Source organism: Trachinotus anak, unplaced genomic scaffold (assembly GCF_046630095.1).
Source record: "Trachinotus anak isolate AG129_WGS33_773 ecotype Australia unplaced genomic scaffold, CSIRO_AGI_Tana_v1 ptg000010l, whole genome shotgun sequence".
Classification (NCBI taxonomy): Eukaryota; Metazoa; Chordata; class Actinopteri; order Carangiformes; family Carangidae; genus Trachinotus; species Trachinotus anak.
In genome coordinates this window covers 27,525,766-27,549,887 of record NW_027273861.1, presented here as the reverse complement: position 1 = coordinate 27,549,887, position 24,122 = coordinate 27,525,766, and the positions used below count along the sequence as shown (strand labels likewise).

The window sequence follows — 24,122 nt, the reverse complement described above, 5'->3', positions numbered from 1 at the left end:
TCTCCCTTTCTCTCCCCATTTTCTACTCCTCTCAAGAAACCAATTAGCGACAATACAAGTAGGTTAGACTCTCTATTCAGAGTGGGCATTGTTGAACACAATACCAGGAAGCATTGTGAGCTAACAATTAGTGGCAGTGTAGAGTGTCACTGACATTGTTGGGATTTGCACAAGGCTGGGTTTGTTCCCAAAGAAGGAGTTAGACAGGGGTGGATGAAGAGAGTGGAGGGGGTTCCCAGGTGCTGAATTAGCCCAAACCCGGCCCATGTGTCCCAGTCACACAAGACGCTTATCAGCAGCAGGGCTCAGGAGACCGGAATGTGTCCCCGAGAGGGTGTGTTGCTTTCTTTGGGTGTAGATGTTTATGTTAGAGGTAACCCTACCTGGATGGGATTGTGTGTATGCATGCATTCCTGTATTTGTGGTTGAATGAGTGTATGAGCTGAAGTGTGTGAATGTGCATCATGTTACCTTTGTTTTTCTGTTTTTCTTGTTTTGGTTTGTTTCTTTGTGCAGAAATGCAGCTGATTGGACGTCGTATGCAGATATGGTAGAAAAGGAGATGTTGGCTTAGGGTCTTCCCCCGACCTTCTGGCCTCGAGGTTGGGACCTGAGTCATTAGCCCATGCTAATGCTAAGAGCAGGCTAGTCGCCACGTGAGGGGGCTGCCGTAAAGAGGCTTCACCCCCGGCTGGTGACTCTGTGCTACTAGGTCACGACCAGAAGGTCAAGGGTTCAGCCATCATTGTTATCCTGCCCTCGCACCTTCCACCCCCCCCCCAACACTCCAAACACACCCCCAAACACACCCCTGCTGCAGCATGACATCATAGCGCACACACAGTGAGGGAGTCTGGAGGAGGAGGGCCGGGCCAGCAGCGTGGAGACACAGCCTCTGACAGCTGACACTGGCTGGGCTCGGCCTGAATACTCGCCTCTGTTCAGTAATGAGTAAAGTGAAAGGACGGTGATGTTTCATCAGTCCTGTCTGACACAATCAGCTGAGGGAGATGAGCTCTAATCCAGTAATCTTGTATAAGACTTTGTGAGACAAATTAGCCATTTTAGGAACACATCTGGTAATTATCATGGTAAACCTCAGTAAACTCGACACTCCAGAGCAGCTGACAGCAGAATAAGGACACACTCATGCCTGAGTTTGTTTTCTTTGATCTGAATCGTGCCTGAGGCCCGTCTCACAAGGCAGGATTATTAACTTAGCTGGATAAATGAACTGAGTTAGACCTGCAGGAGCTATTTTTACTTCAGAAGACTTTACTTAGAATCTGAGGTTTTTTGGAAATTATCCTGATAATTTACTCATCCTAAATTTCGTAATCCTAAATTTGTGATACAAGCCCCAGTTTAGATCGCCTCTTTACAGCCTGGACTGACTGGTAACCCAATCACTTGATTATTTTGGGGGGGGGGTGTTTTGGTGACCTGTATCCCTGTAACACTGCATGACTTTAAGGATGTGAGGGGAAAGGCTAAATGAAAAACCACGCTGCACCTAACTTTACCCTCACATTTTATTTTCTTTCATGGTTGCATCAGGACTTAACAAGTCCTGCAAGCATCAGTTGAGACTGTACAGCAGCAGGACCTGCAGTCTCAGCTGATGCTCACAGGAAGGAGTCTCTACTATAGCATGATGAGGGACGTGGTTGCCGTGATCAAGGGATTCATGAGGGAAATTTGTTTGAATTCATACCGTTGCGACGTAACTCAATATATCACATGAAAACCAAAGTGAGATCATGTAGTCCTCACACCCATCTTACTGTATGTTTAGGGAAGGCACTGGACAACATTTGCCTGATGAAGAACTGGTGGGGTCAAAACATTGCCTTTTTTAGTCAAATACAGTTAAAATGAGATCCAGCATAAAAAAGACAGTAAAAGCCACGAAAACAATCAGAATCTGATAACTGTGCCGTGAATAATAAGGTGCTGAGTTAGTCACCTCATGTGCAGTGCTAGAACAGGTTGGTTTTGTACTGAAATGAACATAGCAACAGACTAAACATACGACTGAGCTGAAAACAGCCATAATCAGAGCTGAGCATTGGGCTGTGTGAACAGTGATTCATTCATTTTCTTGATTCGACAAAAAAGTGGACAAACTGCAAAATGCAAAAAGTAGGCTGAAGTCATTCAGATTAGGTGATCTGTGCACCTCCAGGTCAACCGTAGGCTGTATATCAAGGTGGACGTGGCCCACAGGTTTCTGAAGAGTGGTTTTGAAGCTCTGTGTGGGCTGCTGCAGCATCGCTATCTAGGCAGTGACCGACGCCGCCTAACTCCAGGCTAATCCATAAGTGTGCAAAGAGGTGACGAGGCACGAATGAATCAAGACTTGGGTGCATGGAAGTTTAATAACTGTGGCAAGCAAACGTTTCCATTAGCATTGTTAGCACAGCTGGACATCTGGGCTTCTTGCTCCAAAAGGCTTACTCAAGTCTAATTCCTTTGCTGGCTAGTTATGAAGTTAAGCTAACAAGCCAGTATGGAAGGAAATTCGCTATAGAGACCAAAACCATTCGCAAACATGTTTATTTCTGCTGTAAAATTCAGCATTTTATCATGGGAGTCTATGGGGACTGACTCATTTTTGGAGTCAAGTGGTCATTCCAGGAACTGCAATTTTTTGGCACCTCCATGTTGCTTCAGTTTTCAGTCCTGGAGGTTGTAGCTTGGGGTCAATGTTGACCCCAACAGCAGAGATGCTGAGATGCTTAAGTTCGTGATTATCTTAAGTTATGATGAAACTGTATTGGGGAGAAAAAGGAGCAAATGTTGCACCAAGTGGTCATTTTTATTCTTTTGGAGTTGGGCCATTACCAGGTGATATTGTTCAGTCTGATCACAGCGTCAGGGCGATCAACTGAGGAGATGGACATGATTCCTCGACATGAACTGCACTCGTGACTGTAGAGGAACGCAGGCAGACAGACAAGGTATCTGAGTACAGCCCAGTGCCTGTTGTCCCTTCACCCCCACCCCCACACCAGACACCCCCTGGTTAAATTTGAGGGGTGTGACAGGAGAGATGTGGGGCAGCGAGCACTGATACTAGAGACTGTCCACACTGGTGCCCATTGTGCAGCCATCCCAAACGACCCTGTTCTATTTCTGTCTGCCCTTCTCAGTTTATCTCTTGCTCTCACCCTATTTCACTCTGCTCAGTGTATTTGTTTGTTTCATGAGTCCCCCTCTGTCCCAGCCTCCTTTTTTATGCTCTGCTTTTATTCCTTGACAGCAGACGGTCGTGGCATCCAAAAACCCACAAGGCAGAAACGCTGAATGTGAATACTGATGGGGCAAAAAAGAGAAGGAAAGGGGGGAAGACAGATGCATGCATAGGGCCAAACAGGACAGGGAACACAGGAGACTCAGGTACACTCACTACTTTGTTCCCACATTGTGTTAAGTTTTTAAACTGCACACAAGAAGCCAAATAAAAAACAGGAAATAAAAGAGAAAAAAGGAGAAAGAATGAGGCTGAAACTGAATATGGAAAAAAACACAGTTGAAACGTGAACCAGAGATATGTCAGGTCTAATAAAACACTGTGGAGAGAGGCAGGAAACGACACAAAGAGACACACAAAGCGCCACTACACAGACTTTATTCACACAAAGTGAAGCTGAGACAAAACACTAACATGTACATTGTGTAACCTTAAAGGAAAATTCCAGTTTATGGCGACTCTGGTCTTATTTTTGTCATCATCCTGATCAGATGAAGAATAAAAACACAGTCAGATAGTGTGTTCTTTATTTAGACAACAACAATGATGGACGTTTACAACAACTGTGATAATCAATTATTTAAGTCATTTATTAAGCATAATAAGAATTGGTTCCTAACTTGAATACTTAGCGTTTTTAGTCTATGATATTGATAGTGAACTAAATATATTTGGGTTTTGGTCAGTTGGTGAAAGCAAGACATTTGAAGACTCTTGGATTATTTTACAGACCGAACAATTAGTCGATTAATCAAGGAAATAACTTCCAGGTTAATAGATGATAGAAATTATTTTTAGTCTCAGATGCACGTTCAACAGTCAGACTCAAACCAGGAATGTTAATAATACAGAGTCAGTTTTAAGCCTCCAGACCAGGGGTGTCAAACTCAAATACACAGTGGGCCAAAATTTAAAACTTGGACAAAGTCACAGGCCAACATTACTATTTATTGAAAAAATCTTCCTCCAGATATAACAATGAACCTTTTCATATGGACCCAAACAAGTTTTGCTTAAACATTGAATATGGAACAAGCAAAGCTTAATACTATACAATATATAGCTTAATATTGCACACATGCAAAATCGAATTTCAAATAAAAAAAACATCAATGGCATTCATTTCTTAAGTAAAATTTAAATAAAAATCGTATGCCTCTTTTTTATTTGCAGCTTTCTGATTTAGATTGTAAACCAGTAACCTTTTTCCACAGGCTAATAATAAATTTTAAAATGAAATAACAACAATAAACCAATTAACTAATAATAATGTTACTCCTGTTTTCTGCTTTTCTTTTTGCCATTTTTGGGAGAGTCGTTATGACTACCGTCAACAGAGGAGAGGGTGTTTATGGGTCTTGTCCTGATTGACGCGCCAAAACACCAGCAGAGCATTCTGGGATTTGTAGTTATTGTGTCGTACTGCACTCCGCTTGCAAGGCGTTTGCCCCACAGCATGGCAGTAATATTAGCGATACATGCGCTGTATAATACCGGCGGGCCAGCTCTAGTAGTCATTGGTTACTGTCTCCTGGGCCAAATATAGTTACAATGCAGGCCAAATTTGGCCCGCGGGCCAGAGTTTGACACCTATGCTCTAGACCATCAGGCCACTACCCACTACAGACAGTTTGGGTAATAAATACAATTTTCTTCCACTTTCTCTTAAAAAAAAAACTTGGCTAAACTGGCATTTTATTTACAACTTGTCTGACTGTCTGTCATTGATCTAATTGACTTTTTTAGATACAGCTTCTCCAGATATCAGACAAAAGAAATGGTGAGAGAAAAGTTGTGAATAACTTTTAACCTCTCAATGATACATTTATCCACTAGGGGAGAGCAAAACAAATCGAAAGCACAGCATCTGACATAATGTAATTGACATATGTAATTGTTGTGGTGAAAATGTTATCAGACAGGTCCAATAAGTCCAGTATTCAGTCTCTTTTAGCTCTGTTTTCGGTCTCCACCAACTCCTAAGGGAAATATTTGGCTCTTTCACTGCTAGATGCTCAACTGTCTTCACCAAGTCGCTGTGTCTGGCAGCTGTTTGTTACTGGGCAAGTCGTGTACAGTAGATTTGTGCTGTGTCACTGAGAACAGCTGCCTGTTGGTGGGGACACAACTGATGTAAGACTGAACCAAAAAAGTCAGTTTGTGGGAACAATGAGCTGAAGATGCGTAAATGCAGATTAGTGATAATTCTCAGTGGATTCGTCGCTACGAACAAGACCTTTCCCATCACACCAAGTCAGTTGATTCATCGTTGATAAAAAATATTGAATAGTGCAGCTTTAAAGATGGAAAATGTATGTTAAGAAATACTTTGGCCCCCGGAGCACGTCCATTTTCACGCAGCCGGACGCACACTGAATCAGCAAAAGTGAGTCATGGCATTTAATTAGTGATGCAATGGCATAAGAGCCAACTCACACACACTCACATCGTCACACACACATAATCCTTCCCTCATTAGGTGTATTGTGGGGATGCTGATGTAATGCAAGTTAATCTGTTGGCCTCTGGTTGGCTCGGTGGCCCAGCGGGAGCTCTTTGTGTGGGACATTACCCCGGCCCCGCTCCCTGGAGACAGGTTCATTAAGACTGACGCTGATACCCAAGTACCCAGACCTTTTGTGTGAGTGTGCTTGTGTATGTGTGTGTGAAACAGTGTGTTTCAGTCAGTCATACCAGACACAATGCAATGAAGAGGCGGGCCATAAAGGCACTGCTTTCTCAGCATGTGCATGAGATCACGTAGGCCAGAACTCTTGATTGGCGTGCAAAATTTGTGTGTGTGTGTGTGTTTGTGTGTGGGTGTGTGGGTGTGGGTGTGTGTGCGTGTGTGCGTGCAGCTCATAACGTAGACATGAGGGATGTCTGGGTGCGAACTATGAAAGTGTGCCACAAACAAAGTGTGTGAGTGGTGTGATAGACCTAGATTACTGTGGTGTGTTCATGTTTCGGTCTAGCACATAATCTAAAACAAGTTATTCTAGTGTGATGTTGAGTAATACTGAGCTATAAATGGTAAATTTTAAAGTTATAAATTAAAAGCTATAAATGTTTCCTCCACTTAAAAATTCAGTCTTTGGCTTTTTGCCCTATAGGCAGCATTAAAGGAGCTATCTCTAAGGCTAATTAGCTATTGCTACACAGCCATTAACAGCTGTTTAATTTACCGGTCTTGAAGAAACTGCGAGTTCAGCAACAAACTTTGTTCTTTTCGCTACCAAGAGCTGTCTCCAGTGGTGGACAGCTACCTTATTTTGCTTCTATTTCTTTCACTTCTTTTCTTTTACTGAAGTTAGCATGCTAACAAGCTAGCCTCAGTCCAGCCAGACCTTCTCAGCACTTTACCGATACCGAGTCACTCTTTGGCTGAACAGCACTGTTGGGGTTAGGGTTAAAAGGTTAATAGGCTTTATTATGAAGAAAGAACAAAGTCTGCACATTCACATCATTAAACATTTACCGTGGTGGACAGCTGCAGAATCACAGAGCTGTAATGTTGTATGTAGCTGGTCAAGATGGAACAAACCCTTTTTTATTGATAACATTGTATTTTAATGGATAGGATTATTATTATATGTAGTTTGTAAATCTTAATTATGCATCTTCTAAATAACCAGTATAGTTAAAAAGTACAATATTCCTCCAAAATTTTGTGGCGTCTAAGTATAAAGTAGCATAAAACAGAAATAGTACACTATAAGTAACACTATAAACTGTTAAACAAAATCTCCACCACTATATATATCATCTTATTGCCCTATGCTAATTACAAACTAACCCGATTTGGTGCAATAACAAAGCGTCAAATGACAAATTAAAGAGAAAATCAGCGAGTTTGTCTGCCTGGTCGCAGTCAGCCCTGCAGGCTGTGTTCCTTCTGCCCACCAAATTAAAAATAGGAGAGGGATTATTTGTGGGTCGGTGTGGTTTTAGTGTGTGAGATGGAGTGTGTGTTTGCTCCCCTGTGCAGCCAAAGCAGCAGCAGCAGCAGCAGTGCACTTAGCATAGGCTTTAAATAGCTAACTCAAATAAAGTGAGAGGAGGCCAGGGATCAGAGGCTGAGAGGGACTCTGTGAGGGAGGCATTCCCGAACGGAAGCTGGCCTTTGGATTTCCAAACACCATTCGGAGCGAGCAATGCCAGGAATGTGATGTCGTCCAGCAGCGGCGGCGGAGGCTGTGAAAACCGCCGGGCCACCAGGTGCTGGTGGGCCGCCTGACAGGAAGTGCAGCAGGAAGTGCAAGCAGAGGTCCAGCTAGGGGACAAAATGGCGGCAGGTGACTCAGCAGAGAGAGGACAGGAGCCAGACCGAGGGTTGCTACTGAGAGCAGAGTCTCTCTCAGGCCTTCCTGAGCAAAAGCAGAGCTTCTATCAACCCCAGAAATCTGTGAGTCGCTGAAAAGGGAAGACGACTCCCCCTCTGAAACAGCCTCGTTCTCATCGACTCACCGCTCTTCTGCACTTTGCCTCCTTTTTTACACACTGTGTTAAATTTCTATTCTCTCTCATCCTTTCTACCTTTTGACGGCCTTCTTTGTGTGCAGGCTGTGGGAAAGTTTCCCGTAATGGTGAGGTCATCCACCACCGGCTACCCCCCACCACCACCACCACCTCCATCACCCCCACCCCCTACACACACACACACACACACACACACACACAGACATTACTACATACCCCCCACCCACCATGCTGTCCCTCTTTCTCCAGTCCAGGCAGGCCTGCAGGACAGTGATGGGTGATGTGTCCCCACGTCTCTCCCACTTCCAGTTCCTCCGCTCTCTCCACAGAGGCCAGGACCCTGAATAGAGCCTCATTCAGAACTGGTATCTGATGATCTGGCCTCTAAAACCAAGACACAGAGCGTGGACACAGACACATCAGCAGGTCTTTGAGGCACCTATCAGGCATTTGAATCACCTTCTTTCTGTTCTTTTTCTTCCTCAGACACACTCACACAAGCTTTGACACACTTTGAAATTGCCAAGTTTATTCAACAGGGTGGTTCTTCTTGCATGCGTGGACTTGCTCACATTCATCTGAAGCTGTTTCTTGCTATAAAACCAGAGTGACTATAAAAGCAAAGAGGAAGAGAAAAGCTTCAGAAGCTGAGTATTTGTCAAATATCTTTAAGTTCTGTATATTCTGGTGAGAGCACTTTGATTGTGTGTGTGAAGTGTAAACTTTTGGTGGCTGATTACTGGCATCTATTGGCAAAACTGCAAACTACACATTTGAGTTTAAAGGGCCAGTTCAACCAAAATGACAAAACAACAAGTTTTTATCTGAGTCCGAAACTTTTGCCTCCTTCACAATACAATGGAGGAGAGTGTAATTACATTTAAGGTCCTATTTAAAGCTGCAATAATCAATAGTTTGATGTAGTATAAACAACAGATTAAATGATGATGTGCAATGTGAAAGGAGCTGCTTTTAAAACCCTCAGACAGTTTTCCCCTGCAGTGGCCATCAGGTCTGTGGATTATTTTTATTCTACTCTGGATCACTGGATACACTGTTTCCAGGTGTAGCTGCAGCTAAAGACCTTTGATAAACCCAGTCTACATTACCTGCACCCTACAAGTTAAAGTCAATGGTATGAGCTGCGTTCAATGCAAAGTGGAGCACAGAATATGGTGGATAGACAGATTTGTGTCATTCAAAATGCACCAGAAGGCAGGAAAGCAGCAGGAAGATACAAACACACACACAAAAACCAAATTGGCTTTGCAAACCCATAATGAAAATTTGTGACAGACCTGGGGGACCATGATGCTTTGTTTCGGGGATACTAAACAAGAACCAATCTGATGCACAGACCTTCTGAAGCGTTATTGACCAAAAAAGGAGAATCAATATCAGACTGAATGCAAACCCAACTCCAAAATAATGCTTATGTTGCTCTTTGTCTGCTGGATAACTTTATTAGGCTTTAATATTTCAGTGTGTTGTCAGCTGCTCCCACTCAGTTAGAAAAAAAAAGTACAGGTCAGAAGGTCACGCTGTTCATCATTACTACTTTCTACCAAAGATGTGATTCCAGTGGCGTGAGCAGCACAAACAGAACAACATGCAGCTCTGTTGGGCCGCGGCGAAGGCGTAAATCATTATCATTAATATCTCTGTAACGCCGTCACAGAACTTCTTCAAATTTGGCACAAATATTGACTTGGACTCAAGGATGAACTTGGTGGTCTAAGGTCAAAGGTCAAGGTCACTGTGACCTCACAAAACACGTGAACTCACGAATTCATACACTAACTATGACACAATTTAACTCAAACGTCTGTAAGGATAAAATGAAGTGATGACATTTTATATCATAAAGGTCAAAGGTCAACTTCACTGTGACATAATGGTCTGCAATATAATTTAGGAAAAGGACACTGTAACCATATTTCCTAGCGCAGTCGTACAACCACGAGTCTTAAAAACTGAAACTGTCTCAATGGTTGGATACAAAATATTATTTTGTAATTTGATCCTTTAACCTCAGACGTGTTGATGCTGTGGTGACATTCATTTACAAATCGTCCACAAAAAAAAAAAAAAAAGAATCGTAAAGCAGAGGGGTAGTTAGAAATGGAAAAAAAACACTGAAGTGTATTAATTTTCTGGCTTTTATCATAGTGACTGTATTTGAACTCTTATTATAATCAAAGAGAAAATGAAAATGACTCTTTTCATGACAACTGTACACAAATCTGTATTTAAGTTGCTGGTAAAGGAAACATATTAACAACTATATTAGTAATACAACAAGTACACATGGGCAGATTATGTAGTTAGCTCACCGTTATGTAAAATACTACATCATATTCTTCCCCATAATAATATGGGGCATAATTGTAGAAATTCTGAGGTACACTGCTTTTAATCCTAATGTACAGTTTGTGTTAATATACAAAAATATATGACAAGTATATTTAGGAAAAAGAAAGCATTTTAAACATCTGTAAAAAGGGATAAATACTTTGAGCAATATATAAACACAACACAATAAATCCATCTTAAGTACAAGGCAACCGCATTGTTGGCTTTGTCACATTGACAGCAGGGTTGGTTCTGTTTGGACATATAAAATGGAGCTGTGGTTTGCACAGAAGTGATGTTAAAACCTGATTTACACATTGACACCAAGAAGAAAATATTTCATAGTTATAACCACATGTAGACGTATATATTTATGTGCAGAATATCTGACATTCTTCAGGTTTAATGAGAAGGAAAAATGTTATTTTTAACAGTGAAGTCCAGCAACAAATGAACTCAGTGTGATACATTTAAAGTAAGTTTGAAGATAAAGTGTCCAGATCTGATTCTCAGAGTCGATATTCTGTGAAGAAGTGTGTGATTTTATACATGTTTTATTGAAAAAAAAAAAAAAGCTCCAGAGACAGAGTTTGGCATCTTGCAGATGAGTTGAACGTTATAAGTGACAGTCTTGGCTCCCTCTGGTGGCAGCATCCTGCAGAGCAGTCAGGAAAACGCTGCTTCCTCAGGACCAACAGGACCAGGTGCTGGAGTGTGTGGCTTTGTGTTTTTTTTTTTTTTTTGGCTCTTGGGAAGACGAGTTGTTGTAAAGATCTTTTTCTTCATATTGATCTGATGTCTGGGTGCGAAGTTGAGCCTCAGTCTGTCGTTTGAGTCTCTCTATCGAGTCTCTACTTTTTATGTGACCCAATCATGACCTTGGAGACAAAGTTGACGATAGCGCTCGCCGGCTGCTCCGGGTCGTGCTCAGCAAACAGGTGGCACATATTTTCAGTCTCACTCTGAGATTTCCTGGCGACAAATCCAAAGATCCTGGCAGAAAGAAACAGAAGGACAGACAGGGACATTTACAGAAGAGCAGGGGGGACAACTTTTTACAAATTGTTAATTACAAAGCATGAACAGGTAGAGAGAGGCTGAGTGTCTTGTGTTTGCTTTGGAAGACACTTCACCCAAAATCTATCAAACACTTGTCTTATTATCCCTCTTTCCCTGAGACCTTGGAGCAGACTCCAGACCTCATACTGTGTATTTAACTCATGTAAATGAAGATGTACTTCACATTAACTTAAATAAGAAAAGCATGTTAACTCTGCAGGAGTTAGTTTCCTTTTTCATAGCAGAAAGAAACAGAGTGTTGCAAACACTCATATATTAGCTAAATGTGCATCATTTTTGTGGATGTTTGATTTCTTAAACGGCCATGAAAAGTTAGTTCTCCTTAAAGAAAGAGCCTCGGCAGGGGGAGTGTTTAATATCTAAAGATCGATGTTGGACATCTTGGTGTCTTGGGTTCTGGGTTATGAACCTCTGTATGACCCATTATCAAACAGCCTGACTATTTCAGCCAATTTTGGCGAGACCAAGCTATTCCTGCTTATTTCTCTTATCATATACTGATTGCCTCTATTGTTCTAATATTGTTCCTCTTTGCCTGAGACCTTGGAGCAGACTCCAGACCTTGGACTGTGTATTTATATGTAAATGCATGTAAATGAAGATGCAATTCACATCAACTTAAATAAGAAAAACATTTTAACACAACAAAGGTGATGCGGGAAGAAAAACAGGGGAAAAACAAAGAAAACGATCAAGAGCAGTAGAGGGAGAAGACAATAAAAACTTACTTAGCAGTGGAGCCGCTGCCTCTGGTCCATCTGTTCAGTCAGAATGACATTATGAAGTTATAAAACTATTACTGTCCATCAAATGTACACATTTATATATCTATATTATTATGACAAGGAAGTGTCTAATAATAATAATAATAATAATAATAATAATAACAATAATTTTAGTCATTCTTGCAAATAATCATATACAATATGTATGATCTATAACATGAATTATTCTGCAACTAATATAACCCTTCAGTTGTTTGAAGATACAGACTCTAATCCAATATCTGAATGAGCTTAATTGTTATTAATTGTTACAGCAGGAACAACACTGTGCTTTTTGCAGAGGGAGAATTCACTGTTCCACCACCACAGACAAATATAAACCAAGGTTTAATATTCATTTTATCATTAATTCCTTTTTTACCTCTTCTCCATTTTTCACATTTTGGTCTATTCAATAATTATATTTTTTTTCCTGTATATAATCTTTCTGTGTGTCTCTCTCTCTCTCTCGTGCTTTGTACAATGTACAGTATATAAGAAGATGTCAGTTGTGTTGTTGTGGTTTATATGGATGAAGTCTCAGCACTCACTTCCTGCCCTGAGGGTCCAGAGAACAGAATATAACAGTGTTGACGGCGTAGTGTCTCCTGAAGAACAACCTGCAGGATCAAACAGAGACAGACCGCTGACACAGTCTGTGTGAACACGTGGAGTCCTGTGTGATTACACCTGAGTCTGTGTGTGTGTGTGTGTGTGTGTGTGTGTCTCTAGGTGTGCGATCACTCACTTCCTCTGGTTGTCAGTGAGTGTGATGCCCTGTGCCGACACTTTGAAGTGGACGACGGTGGAGGCCGGCGGAGGGTCCATGGAGAGCGTCACTGTGGTCGCCTTCTGAACCGCCTGGTGACCCGTCAACGATTCCAGCTCCACGGAGCCCAGGTACCACACGTTACACGCTGTGCAGCAATGCAACAACGCAGCAACACACAGACCAACAAATTACAGGAGTTATTCACTGAGCTCAGGGCTTTTGTGTATCTTGTAGTGGATACAAACTTCATTGAAAGTTTCAGCTGATCAGCAGCTGCTGGGTATGTTGTTAATAAATGAATATGTTGCACACACACACACACACCCACTCACACACACACACACGCACACACACACACACGCACACGCACACGCACACGCACACACACACACACAAGTCAAACAAACACACAGATTTGTGTACATATGTGACGTCTGTGTTATACCTGCTCCCTGTTTGAGGAGTTCAGCTGCTGAGTTTGTTGATGTTTGTGCAGATGAGTCATTCAGCTCCTCCACTGGGTCTGCAAGTAAACACACACATGCACACACGCACACACACACACTTTTATTAGAACCAAGAGAGGCAACTCAAATTTGATTACAGGTTTAAAATCAACATTGTAAACAATCTTTTAATTAAAAATCTGATTCACATATGTCAACCCACAGAAGGTCTCATAATCTTTCTCGTCATGTTTGCATATATGCAAGAAAACTCCAGCTTGTTGGTTGTTAAAAGGTTTTTCATTACAGCACCAATGCTTTACTTCAGTTTTGGTTTGAAGACCTTTCTCAGTTCAACCAAAACATTCTCCAAAAAACACACACACACACACACACAGTTTACCTTTGTCAGGCAGGATGAGTTTACAGGGCAGAGCCAAAGGGGTGATGGAGTGCTGACACACCAACGCGGTGAGACTTCCTGTGGGGTAAGAAGAATAAAAGCATTATGAATATTTTACAAACACACCCACCAAACTCCAGACTGACAGATGGATGTGGTGAAGAATAATGACGCCAGCTGCACCTCATCGTTCTGACCACTAGATGGTGGCAGAGGAGGCACATTAAAATCCCGGGTTACTGCGTCTTTATAACCGGACTGCGTCCACCCTGGTGGACAATTAACAGCTACATTTAAGGAAGTAAAGTGCTGAAGGCAGCACTTTAAACTGTCAGCTCAGTTTAAATGTGGTGTGTTTTATTGCACTGAGGGAGAAGCACTGGAGTTTTACTTTTGCCTTCAGTGTTACTGGTTATTGCTATTTTCAGCTTTTCCTCTGCTACATTTAAGAGGGAAATGTTCTCTTTACTCTGTAGCATTTTATTTTACAGGCAAATAACTCCCTAGTAATTAAGGATATTTAAAACTAAGCATAATCTATTTATGTGACAGCTCTTTGCAGATTTTATAAAAGATTAGTTATAAAAAGCAGCAGGTAAAACACTATTAACACAACATTAATTTTACACTGGCATGTTGGCACTAGTTGGTTTACATTTTTACTGGTTATTATTAGTATCATCCAGGCTGACTGATAAGCCAGTGTAACAACTATGTGTACCAGAGTGTTGGCTGACAAACAACAGAAACAGATGTTTCTCATAACAAGCAGGATCGCTTCACGGTAAAGTGGGATTTAATGGATTTTTACATCAATGTGATGAAGTATTTTGATTTGTCATGTCTTAGACGTGTAGTAACATTTTCTCAAATTAATTGTTAGAAAATTTGCAATATCATGATCATCAACATCACAATATAAAAGTAAACATATAAAAGATTTTATCACTGATGCCCTGTTCCAACATTTAGGAACTTTCAAAATAAAATGTACCAACACCAAATATGAGAAATGACACAGTATCCTCACCAAAGTAAGGCTCGTTGGGGCAGCCTTTGAGACGAACTCCTTTCTGTGTGCACTCTATGAGGAAATGTCTCACCAGCTCATTGGACAGGTCTCCTGCTGCAGAGACACAGAGACCACATTTCATTGTGTTTACATCAGAACTGTTTACTGTTAAAAGAGCAGACTTTTGGACCCTGATGTATATGAATAGAAAACTAAAGGTGGCTGTGGTGCAGTCCCACTGAGGAGATGACATCCAGGTAAAACAGAGCCCTTACCTTTCTTACTCTGCTGTAACACTGATGGAGGGGGTGTTGCCACCTTCATAGCCAAACCGTACGCCCCACGAAATGAGTGACTGTCTCTGACAATGAACGAGCCCGGCTCTTTGTCCTTTAGCACTGCGATGGCTGTTCGGTGTGTCGACAAACAAAGATAAGCTAAAGTTAGACTCGTCACGTTCAGGCTGTATATGGAAGGAAACCTTTGCACAAGGGTGTATTATCTGCTCAGAAGTGGCCGTTTGGTGTTTGGGTCCAAAACCAATATTTACCTTGGTCTCTGGAAATGTCGGGCTTGTACCAGAACTTGGAAGTGTCCTGAACAAACTTCACAGTGTCCTGCTTACTGCCAAAGTCTGTGAGACACAGATTAAAGCTCTACGTTAGGTTTGAGATTGGATTCAGCCCAGTTATGACGAGAGAGTGTTTAAAGGGACAGTAAACACAAATCACAAAAAGACACATTAATCTGTTTAACGCACAGAGAGATACAGGGACCCCTGATCCCTGATCTACTGTATCTGGGACAGTGTACCTGCTCCGGGTGATGGGGCCCCACTGAGTCCTCTAAGGGGGTCCGGGGTCATGGAAGACGAGAAAGGGATGCTGAGACTGCTCCCACTGTGAGGGCTGGAGAACCCGCTTAGAGAAGGGGAGCGGGAGCCAAGCTCTCCCCCTTCACCCCATCTCCGCTTCTCAGGCAGCAGCGGAGCGAGGCCCCCATCTCCTCCGAGGTTCAGAGTCCCGAGCCCCTCCATGGCCTCCAGCAGGCTGTGATCCAGACCGCCGTTCCCCAACAACAACGAGGACAAGTCCGCGCTGTCTGTCTCTCTGTGGACCCCCGGACCGCCACCCAGGCTTTTCAGAGCCCCCCGGGGAGAACTGTGGGCATTGGGAGAGCTGAGAGGGAGAGGGGGCGAGGGCTGGGGGGGGTACGGGGAGTTCAGAGAGTTTGGAGTCCGGTCATGCCACACTGGAGGAGGAGTAGCACTGCAGAGGAGAAAGGTGGAGAGTTGGCGGTGGAAATGAACATTTCTGGTAAATTAATACAAAAGACATGAAAGCATCAAAACTCCACAAAGTATGCAGCCAAACATCTCGCCCCTCTTTCGTCTTTCATCAAGGGATATCAAGAGAACCGATACTTTGGTACGAAGCCGATGCCAAAATTCTGAAAATATGACGGTGCTTGTTTTTCTACTGAAGGTAGATAATAACCCTACAAGTGTTCTAGTCTGACGTCAAATGTAAAAGGAAGAGGAAGAATTAAGACACCTGTTGCGTCTCAATTAATTTACTTCCATATTCGTTCACATTGATAAATATGGCCACATGCAGTGTAAAACAATGGACACTTCTCACCCTCAACGGTCGCCATCTTGGCTTCGTAGCCAAAGAGGAGGGATCATCAAGTATATTTTTTACTTGTGAAAACGGCCACAAGTAAAGAGGACGCGTCATCAGTGCTGATGGCGGAGTAATTTCCATGTCACGTGACACAGAGGGCACACGCAGGACAGTAACGTTCATTTTAAGTCAAGTGATCAAAGCAGCCGGCAGGTGGGCGACAACCGTGGTCACCTGCTGCAACTGTCATTTCCTGTGAGCGCACAATGGCAGTGTTTGATTTGGGTGTGTGTGTGTGTGTGTGTGGGTGTGTGTGTACCTGTCTGTGTGTGGGAGGGGGCTTCCTGATGACACTGAGCACATGGAGCCAAAAATCCTCTGACAGGAAGCAGTAGTAACCGACACATCTGATCTGAACAGGTCGCCCTCTGTGGAGCTGCCGGCGTGGTTCATACTGTCCAGGAAACTACGGGCATCTGAAAAAGAAAAGAGAAAAATGAAGTCAATTCTCTTTTACCACATACAGTCATCATCTGAAAAACTAACCAGATGTATTATGAAAAAGAAAATCCAAAGTCAAAACTGACTTTTCGCATCACATACCCACATTATCTCAGGGTTTTTGAACTTTATTCTCAAAATCTATTCCAAAAGCGTCTTTACTGTGTGCCTGTTGTAAAGTGTGTTTGTTTCAGCAGGATGTAAGAGTAGGAAAAGGAATCCAAACCTCTGTTTCCCATTTCATCATCATTCAGGCTGAATCATCCACATCTAATAAAACTGTGTAGTAATGTGTCATCTCAAAGGCATGTTGCAGTAACTTAGTCAGATGTTGATCCGTCAGTCTGTATAAATGAGGGTCATATAGTTTATTTTTTCTTAATTATTTGCATAAAGTGAATTGTTTTTCCTCTACGTATTTTTTTAACTCTGACTTTTGAGTTTGCAATTTCAGGAAATGCAATTTCTTGCATTTTTAGATGAAAAGACTGATAATAGTCTCGTGCCTTAAGTACAGAGCTGGAGCAGGAGGTACAACGTGACCTTAGATTAGCCTGAAGACTGGAAGTACTGGGAAACAGCTGGTTTCTTCCAAAGTGTAAATGATCTTTGTTATCATTATTATCTTTAGAGGTGTTGTTTGAATGTTGGACAGAGCCACCTGGCTACGGCCCAGTATTTAATATAATAAGGAACAGTTTGACATTTCAGGAATTATTCCCTTTCTTGCCAAGTTTTAATTGAGAAGACTGATACAACTCTCACGTCTGTGTGTTGAAAACAACACTGGATTTAGCTGAAGTTAGCTTTTCACATACTTGCACAACATTACTGATGCTCATCTAAAATCTAAAATATTCCTTTAATGTTGTATTTTCTGTATTTGTAAGCCACGACAGTGTCACGACACGGCTAACTTTGTTTAGCCTAAAGTCTCGGAGGGTTAAACAGCTAGCCTGACACAAACCACACACTTTTTACATTTTTTGTAACATAAAATAAATGGCAGAGATACAATGTGTGAGTTTATGAGCTTTGAATCTTTTGGTTGTCATGTTTCTATTTTAGTTTGGACAGAGCCAAGCTAGGTGTTTCCTGCTAGGTTCCAGCTATGCTAAGTTAGTTTGGCTTCCTGCTACAGCTTGATGAAGGTATTTTTGAAAGAAGCAGGGATTGACAGCGTACAATGGTAACAAGAGGTGTGTGTGTGTGTGTGTGTGTGTGTGTGTGTGTGTGTGTGTGTGTGTGATGTTGGGGGGCATTTCAAACATCCCAACATGACACCCTGACATTCTGACAACACAGTGTGTCATTCAGCAAACACCAGGGCAGGCCTCCTCAGGCCACAGACAGGCCTGTGAAGCACGATGAGTCACCGTGAAAAGAGTCAGTCGTTATAAAGAGCTCCTTGTTTCGGTCGGCGGCCCCCACTCTCCACCTCCCTCACCACTTCGCTCTTCCGCTCCTTCCCCTCCATTCAAGCACTCAGAGATGGGGGTATTTGGACTCACAGCTTTGTCTGTGATCATGTTGGACAAGATACAGCATCTCGAGTGGATTATATAATCACACGTGTGCTGTTGATGAATTTGAGGAATGCTCGAATGTTTGCATGACGCAACAGCAACAAGCACAAAGTGCAAATGTTTGAACAGTAACTACTCAGCATTGCCACCAAAGTTACGTGACCTATTGGCTGTTGGTGCTTGTACTTTCCTTTAATATTTTCATTTTGTGCCACTTTATACTTTTACTTTACTCTGTTTATTAGAAATCTTTTGTATAGTTACTTCTTAATTTGCAGATTAAGATAAAACCTGTGATCCTAGATGTGTTATTACAGCATTAAGTGGTTAAATTTAGCTCCACCTTGACCAACTACAACATTAAAATGCTGCTTACATGTTAAATTATAAGATAATATATATACTTGTATAATGATGATTGATCAAATCTTTGCCTAGCAGCCCTTTGACAGGTTCATACGACCACAGTACTTGTTATGTTAATTTGTAAGAATCTCTGTTAAGTATCTCCCACCGCTGGTGAAAAGGTTTTGAGTTTAATGGGACTTTCCCACAGCAGAAGGGCTCCCACACACATTTCTATGATGCCTACATTATGTATGGTGTATCAGATATCTGTGAGTGTGGACTTACTGGCAGCTGTTGTGAGCAGGACTCACTTTAACATAGAGAAAGTTGTGTGTCTGTCTGTCCTTTAATCTATTCTGTCTGTCCTTTAATCTATTAAGTGTGGAGTAGAAATGGAAATTAACAGATCAAGCCGTTAATCCCACAATGCAATATGTCATGTTTCATACATGCAAAAGTTACAGGTGATTTGATAAATGTGTCAAATCTCAATTTTACAAAAGGCAGCAAACAGCATCACATGTTCCGATGTTTTTTGATGAATCCAAAATGCTTCCACTTATCATTTTGGTGCCATATGACCCATCCATTGCGTATCTAATACACAAACACAGGCAGTCGACACTCAACTTAAACTCTTAGAGGTTAAAGGTCAAGGACAAAGAGCAGATTATGTTGCAGCCTGACTCAAATTTAACCTCTCATCGCTGACACTTACTCATGCACAGCTCAGAGAGAAGCGATAACCCCAGGCTGTAGTTGTTGTTGTTGTTGTTTGTAGGAAACAAACACACCCTGAGGGGAATGCACTGAGGGCAGCAGGATTCCTCAAACATTCCCACAGTCACTGTCAGTTTCCCTCTCTTGGGACTTTTCCCAGAAAGCAGCCGAGCTTCATCTCCCTCTGTTCCCACGACTGACTCCCCTCACTGAGGTTTTGTCACATCTGCTGCTGCACAGCTCATCCCAGCTCATCCACTTAATTACAGAACAGCCCAAACTGTGGCAACAACAGCTGACCCCACCCTGACCTCTGACCTCAGACCAGACTCTGCTCCGTAAGGCTTCCCTGGTCGTTATTACAACCTCACACACCTTTCACCTTCTGGGTCCATGCTGTACAGTATCCATAGCAACTCCTGTTTAGCCAGACACACACTAATGAAGAATCATGGAGATACTGAGAGAGAGCATCACAGGCCCAGTGTGAAAGAGACAAGGAGACAAGTGCATTTTCTTAAAGGTCACATATTGTATAATGTGAAATTTTCATGTCTTTGCTTATTACAAAGCAGGTCTAGGTTCTATATTAATACTGTGAAAGTATCAAAGCCTCAGTCCACAGAGAAATGCACACAGCCTGTATTCAGACACTGAGCCTTAAAACCAGCCGTCAGGACTTCTGGAACTTTGTGATGTCACAACAAAGCAGTCACCGTACTCAGCCACACCCTAAACCCCGCCCACCTGGACCCAACATTCAACCCTGCAGGATTTGGTTTCTCTGAGTGTTTTCCTGAAATCTGCTATATTTTTATTGGATCACTCAGAAAACAGTCAGCCAATCAGAAGAGAGGCTCAGAGCTTCTCCTGATCCAGAGAGAAGCCTGAGAGAGGAGAGGTAAAACTACATTGAGATGGTTTTTGGTTGCTGAAAATATATCTTCTGATGGATATCAACACAAATAAAACACAGGAAAAGTGTAAAGTATGGGACTTTAATGCCTAAAATAGCTGTATATTAAAAAAAATTGTTTCATAAATTCTCAAATCTTTCCCTTCCAAAATAAGAGCATTGTCTCCATAAAATTATCCTTGGTGAAACTGAAAATGTGACAGAACGAAGACTCGGTATTGAACATCAGTACTAATTAGTTACCGAGTGAAACGTGTCTGTATGTATTAAAACTATCAAGTACTGAAAGCAGGTCAGATTTATGCTCTTTACATATCGATAATATGCATCTTTGAAATTTGCTTACGACTTATTTGATGATTATGTGACGTGTCTACGGAAACTAGTCCTCCTCATTTAAACAACAAAATGTGCTGTTTGTAATCTCCCTCCTGAAGGACACATAGAAGTGTAATTTCTGATCTGACAACATTATATCTGGAAGTCATTGTTGAAACAATAACTTGGTTAATGTAAGGGAACAATTGTTGTGATGAGTAAAAAGACACCAGTGTTGACTGTCAGTGGTTTGATGGGAACAAACTTCTTGTTTGAGTTTAGATGACATTTGTATTTGAGAAGTTTTGCCAACTTTGTAAAATTTAAAAAATTTAGAAAAACATTTTAATAACAACCAAAGCAAGGTTTGAGAAATGTTTGCAAAGACCTTGGTGAAACTTGCAAGAAAATGTATAGCCTATAGTAACTGTTCTTATAAAGAAAGATGTGTTTTCATTCATGTCTCAAATTGTTTTATATTCATTTTTTCTTCTTTTCTCTGCATCGTGAGGAGGGATTTCTGACTTCCTTATTTGCTACCAGTAACTGTGTTTTTGTATTGTGTAAATATATTATTACTCATCCATAGGTGTATATTTAAAAAAAAAATACTTTAACTTATGCCAGCTAAGCTTCATTAAACTGAAGTGAGAGAGCCATACACAAACATGGAGGCAGACTCATACAACAAACACAAACTTCACCATCCATGCTGTTACACTTGATTCTGTGAAAAGCTCTAAGAGTTTTGCCCCTTTTCATTTTCTGAACAGTGTTTTTCTGTCTGTTGTTTTCTGCTCACTTCTGCAGCTCTGAGTGAGCACAAAGCCTCCTCAGTTTGGGTCAAACCGTGCAAACCAATTCCAGATGGCACAGACCCATGTGGGCACGACCGCCAACATCCACCAGCCAATACCCCCCCCACACCCCCCCCCCAAAAAAAACTAAAATACACACATAGGAGTACACACACTAGCAGATACACACACTTTCCTGATCAAAGGGAGTGATGGTTATATGGCTCAGACTGAAAACTTGTGCATACCTTCATGCTTGGTGTGGAGATAAATCCCATTAATCATGAAAACCATGGTGAGGTAATCTGGAGCTAATATATCCCTTTGCATTTCCCACCTCAGACCACGTTTGCTGCTGCATGAGCAGGATGGTATGAAAGGCAGGGAGAAGAAAAACAGAGCAGAGACGTAGAACGATGAAAAACATACAGCGGCCACATGTTCAGTGCAACTACAGAGCTCCTGTGTTTTCTCGGACAAAGAAACCCTTCTCCACGTCTCTTTAATTCTTCCACTCACGCATCCAAACATTTACTCGCTGAGCAGCATCGCAGTGGACCGAGGGATGAGCCTACACACATGTAAAAAAAAAAAAACACACACAATGATGCACATGGAGGACAACAGTGGGTTTGCAGACTCCATGCTGACCACAGGAATGTGAGTGCAAGCACTTTGTCTCCACACACACACACACACACACACACACACACACACACACACACACACACAGAGGCTGACAGTGTCTGAAGGTCTATGGCATGTTACAGCTGTTCAGACCGATCACAGGCTGCAGCTTCTCAGGGGGAAGAGGAGGCCAAAGAGCAACTCTGAGAAGAAACAGGAACAGAATGAGGAGGAAGACACCTGCTGCTGCCCTGAGACCCACTGAGACTCCACACTACTGACTAATAACACGCCAGGGTTCAGGCAGTCGTCTGCCTCCACCACTCGGACTAGTTTCAGAATTAATCCATGTTTATCCAGAGTGTTAGTCAATATTAACCATTTGTGCGAAATGTTGTCATAATTGCTGTGTGAAGTCTTGAGTTATGGCTAAAAAGTGTGGTTGTGAGGTCACACTGACCTTGACCTTTGACCTTTGTCCATTTGGAACATTTGTACCAAGTTCCCTCAAGGCGTTACTGAGATATCATGTTCACAAGACCAAAACCGTATTTTGTGAGGTCACCACAACCTTGACCTTTAACCTTTGCCCACCAAAAATCTAATCAGTTTATCCATGAGGCCAAGTTAATGTTTGGGCCAAATTTGAAGAAGTTCCACCAAGGTGTTTCTGAGATTTTACGTTCACGAGAATGGGACGGACGACAGACGGACAACCCGCCGGTCCACAGGCATAATAAAGTTCTTATTTACACCCTGAAAATCCATGAAGTTAAATTAAAATGAGTTCCAATATAAATGAAAACTAAGCCATGAAGATTTAAGATACTGGACCAGTCCAGTTCCTGTGCATCAAAGGCTGAGCTGATATTGATTATTGGAGCGTTTCCTTCCCAGAGAACCTGCAGCTCTCTCCGTGGTATCACTTGGCGCAGCATCAGAATGTGATCGGTTGTCAAGCTTTCACCCTCCTACATGAGTAGAAATCAATCAACCTCAGTCCCTGCTGTGTCTTCCCTCGTTCTTCTATTCAGAAGCAGAGCGGAGCATTTGTGTGTTTAGAGGACAAACTGGTAGGCGGTCGCCTGTAAATTAGATTCCTCTGCTCTCAGTTGGTGCCTGGACCGACAGCTTTATCGACTCGGTGAAGTGGCAGAAGAGAGGCCGAGTTACGAGGCAGCTGAAGAGGGAGGGAAGAATGACAACACTGCGTGGGGAGAGAGAGGGCGAAGGGTAACGGTGTTTAAAGACAACACTGTCATCGCTTAAGTGTTTATTGGTGTCTGAAGTATTCTGATAATGACCTGATGGCTTTATAAACCGCAGATAGAGCCACTGTTGATGTTTCACTCATAACAACAGACTGACTCATGATGTACCAGCAACAACAGAGACTCTGACTTCATTCATCACATACTGCACTGTTAGGGATAAGTTCTGAGGTTCTGATTCCCAGTTCCAAGTCTGCAAAATACCTGGATCTGTTAAGCTCCACAGCAAATGAATCTCTGATCAAATAATTCATTCTCGTTCTCTGTTTAGTCTGTTTCGCCTCCCTCTCTGAGACTACAGGCTTTGGGAAAGAAAAAAACAGACTGATGATGTCGACATACGTGATATCTCAGCTATGCTCTTGTTAACAACAATGTAGTCTTTGTTTCATAGCTGCTTGTGCTGTCTTTGTTTCGTTGATTGTGGTTTGTTCTCAGGTCTCTGTTGGAAAAGAGATCTTCATCTCAATGAGGCTGCCTCATTAAATAAAGATTAGAATGAAATAGAAATAAATTATAAATAATGACATGTTTAAGACCCACTCCAATGAAAATCAAATGTTTAACCCTATTAACACGTCTATATGATGTTTTCTATATAATACAAGACATATCATGAGCAAAATAAGCAGGCAACATCATGGCTGCGCATTTCCACCTTGGAACTGCAGTGAACCAATGACAGTTTCATACATCATATAACTAGGGAACCAATATCGTCAACTTTTGGGAACGGGGGTAGGGGCAAAATAAACCTTGTTAGTACAGAGAGCGAGAGTTTGCATTAAGACAACCACTAACACTGTGTCAGCTACTGCCAGTTACAAGCTAACAAACAGCATAAACCAATAAAAGATGCTAACTGTGCTAACTGTTCTGATACGTCTGTTAGTCTCAGCAGATTCCTCACCT

At 42.0% G+C, this 24,122-nt stretch overlaps 1 protein-coding gene and 1 long non-coding RNA gene across 5 annotated transcripts in view; one reads left to right on the top strand and one right to left on the bottom strand.

The window, feature by feature from the left end:
- The window catches only part of LOC139626259 (uncharacterized), a 47,491-nt gene extending 34,693 nt beyond the window's left edge, over positions 1 to 12,798 (top strand). For 2 of the 3 annotated variants that reach the window (XR_011692176.1, XR_011692178.1), the window contains exons 5-6: positions 3,263 to 3,399; positions 12,661 to 12,798. This is a non-coding gene — a long non-coding RNA (uncharacterized lncRNA). The remainder of the gene's footprint in view (positions 1 to 3,262; positions 3,400 to 12,660) is intronic. The other variant, XR_011692177.1, reaches the window with a different exon arrangement.
- The window catches only part of LOC139626252 (tensin-3-like), a 50,687-nt gene continuing 35,738 nt past the window's right edge, over positions 9,174 to 24,122 (bottom strand). For both annotated transcript variants that reach the window (XM_071486532.1, XM_071486533.1), the window contains 11 exons: positions 16,506 to 16,662; positions 15,375 to 15,829; positions 15,112 to 15,195; positions 14,837 to 14,968; positions 14,580 to 14,675; positions 13,550 to 13,627; positions 13,146 to 13,223; positions 12,677 to 12,845; positions 12,480 to 12,548; positions 11,893 to 11,922; positions 9,174 to 11,077 (listed from right to left, as the gene is read on the bottom strand). In XM_071486532.1, the coding sequence (XP_071342633.1) occupies positions 10,936 to 11,077; positions 11,893 to 11,922; positions 12,480 to 12,548; positions 12,677 to 12,845; positions 13,146 to 13,223; positions 13,550 to 13,627; positions 14,580 to 14,675; positions 14,837 to 14,968; positions 15,112 to 15,195; positions 15,375 to 15,829; positions 16,506 to 16,662 (1,490 nt within the window). In that variant the 3' untranslated portion in view covers positions 9,174 to 10,935. The remainder of the gene's footprint in view (positions 11,078 to 11,892; positions 11,923 to 12,479; positions 12,549 to 12,676; positions 12,846 to 13,145; positions 13,224 to 13,549; positions 13,628 to 14,579; positions 14,676 to 14,836; positions 14,969 to 15,111; positions 15,196 to 15,374; positions 15,830 to 16,505; positions 16,663 to 24,122) is intronic.